This window comes from Poecilia reticulata, unplaced genomic scaffold (genome assembly GCF_000633615.1).
Source record: "Poecilia reticulata strain Guanapo unplaced genomic scaffold, Guppy_female_1.0+MT scaffold_190, whole genome shotgun sequence".
NCBI classification, from domain to species: domain Eukaryota; kingdom Metazoa; phylum Chordata; class Actinopteri; order Cyprinodontiformes; family Poeciliidae; genus Poecilia; species Poecilia reticulata.
This window is the reverse complement of record NW_007615019.1, coordinates 459,799-461,633: the sequence shown is the minus strand read 5'-3', so window position 1 is coordinate 461,633 and position 1,835 is coordinate 459,799. Positions and strand designations below refer to the sequence as shown.

Here is a 1,835-nt window from a genome sequence, read left to right as displayed (position 1 = left end):
GTGTGTGTGTGTGTGTGTGTGTGTGTGTGTGTGTGTGTGTGTGTGTGTGTGTGTGTGTGTGTGTGTGTGTCTCGGCAGGGCTGTGTGTTTGATGTTGGAGACTAAAGTCAGTCCAGATACAATTTAATGGTGATTAGTGCAATCTGCTCCATTATTCCTCCTCTTCCTCACAGTCACCGAATCAGGAGTTCTGTCAGTAGGGGGGACAGTAGCCCCCCACTGTCAATGGGGTTCTGTCAGTAGGGGAGTACTGTCAGTGGGGGGGGGTTCTCTAAGTTTGGGGTACCGTCAGTGAAGTGTACCTTCAGTGGGGGGGTTCTTTCATCGGAGGGGGTTCTGTCAGTGGGGGGGTGTTCCCACGGACAGGGGGGGTCTGTCAGCGGGGGGACAGTAGCAGTGAGACAGCTGTGTCTGCTGTGGATTTCCATGTGAGACCAGTGACCTGTTAGCATTGTAGCGCTGTAGCCAAACGAAGCAGCTTCCTGGTTTCTGACTGACCGGTAGACCGGTGGTCCCCACACATCTACAGACCTGCTTGTTTCCCCACAGCAGATTCAAACTGGTACTTTGTGATTATTCAGTCGCTGATGACACAAGACTAGAAATCATGTTGAAGACGTTCTCTGTGAGTTGGGTTCTGACCTTTTCTTCATCAGGAGGATGACTCCTAGGAAGATGATGATGAAGAGGAGGATGCCAGCGATGGACCCAGCAATCTTCACCGTGTGGTCCGTCTGTTTCTCCTGCTCCGGTTCTGGTTTCCTGGTTGCAGTTCCTGAAAACAGTGACTAGCATTTACTGCCTTCAACTTGTTCATCCCTCAACGACTGACTGCAAAATACATTTTGCACTTTGAGAATCTTGGAGTTCAACAAAATGTACATTTATTCTCTCCTGGTGATGTTTTAAACTGTTTTTGGGTTAAATCTTTCAGTCCATGTTTCTCTATCGTCTGGAACATTTTCCTGGTTGTGACGGTACATTTGCTGTGGAACTGCTGAACAAGGTAATCATTTTTGTGAATCTGTGATTCTCGTCATCGCAGTGATTCCGTACATCACTGTGCGACTGCTCGGTTCTGCAGGTTCTTCGTTCTGCTCTGGGTCGGACTCAGCAGGGACGGTTGGAATAAAACGTTTCTCTGCTACGAAGAGGGTGGAGCGCAGTGTGTGGCCTGCAGGGGGCGTGAAACGTCTCAGACCAAGAGGATGATGGGAAAAGCATTTAAAGCTTGATGTGTTAACTTTAACTGACTAACTGGTTAACTTCCTAAAACACTAATCAACATTTACTAACAATGGTTAGCAGTTAAACAACTAACCAGCAGCAAGTTCCTCAACAACACATTACAAGTTAAGAGCTCCAACTAAAAGTCTACCATTCAACCAGCTATAACCAGCTATAACCAGCTATGACCAGCTACTTACCATGACCTTAACTAGCAGTAACTCATTTCCATTACAGATTAAATTATTGTAGTTAGTCTACAACTGAGACCACTGATGATCAAATTTACGAAAATATAAACATTAATTAGCATCAACTAACCAACTAACTAACTGACTAACCAATCGATTAACCCTAACCTAATAACTAACCAACTGTGACAGAACTTTAACTTAAGGCCTTTTAGACAGTAAACACTTTGAGTTAACCCTGCAGCCACTAACCAGTAGGTTAGTAATGATCAACCAGGTTAACTAGCAGTGAGGTTCCACCACTGGAGAACTGGGTCGGTTCTGGTGGACATGAAACACTGAGCAGCTTTCCTTTTAGTTCCCAAGGTCAGACAAGATCCTGTTTGATCTCACACACACACACACACACACACACAC

At 45.7% G+C, this 1,835-nt stretch overlaps 1 protein-coding gene across 1 annotated transcript in view; it reads right to left on the bottom strand.

Moving 5' to 3' along the window:
• The window catches only part of LOC103460173 (receptor-type tyrosine-protein phosphatase mu-like), a 97,680-nt gene that overhangs the window by 30,052 nt on the left and 65,793 nt on the right, over nt 1–1,835 (bottom strand). Inside the window, exon 20 of the mRNA XM_017303119.1 lies at nt 643–775. Coding sequence (XP_017158608.1) covers nt 643–775 — 133 coding nt within the window. The remainder of the gene's footprint in view (nt 1–642; nt 776–1,835) is intronic.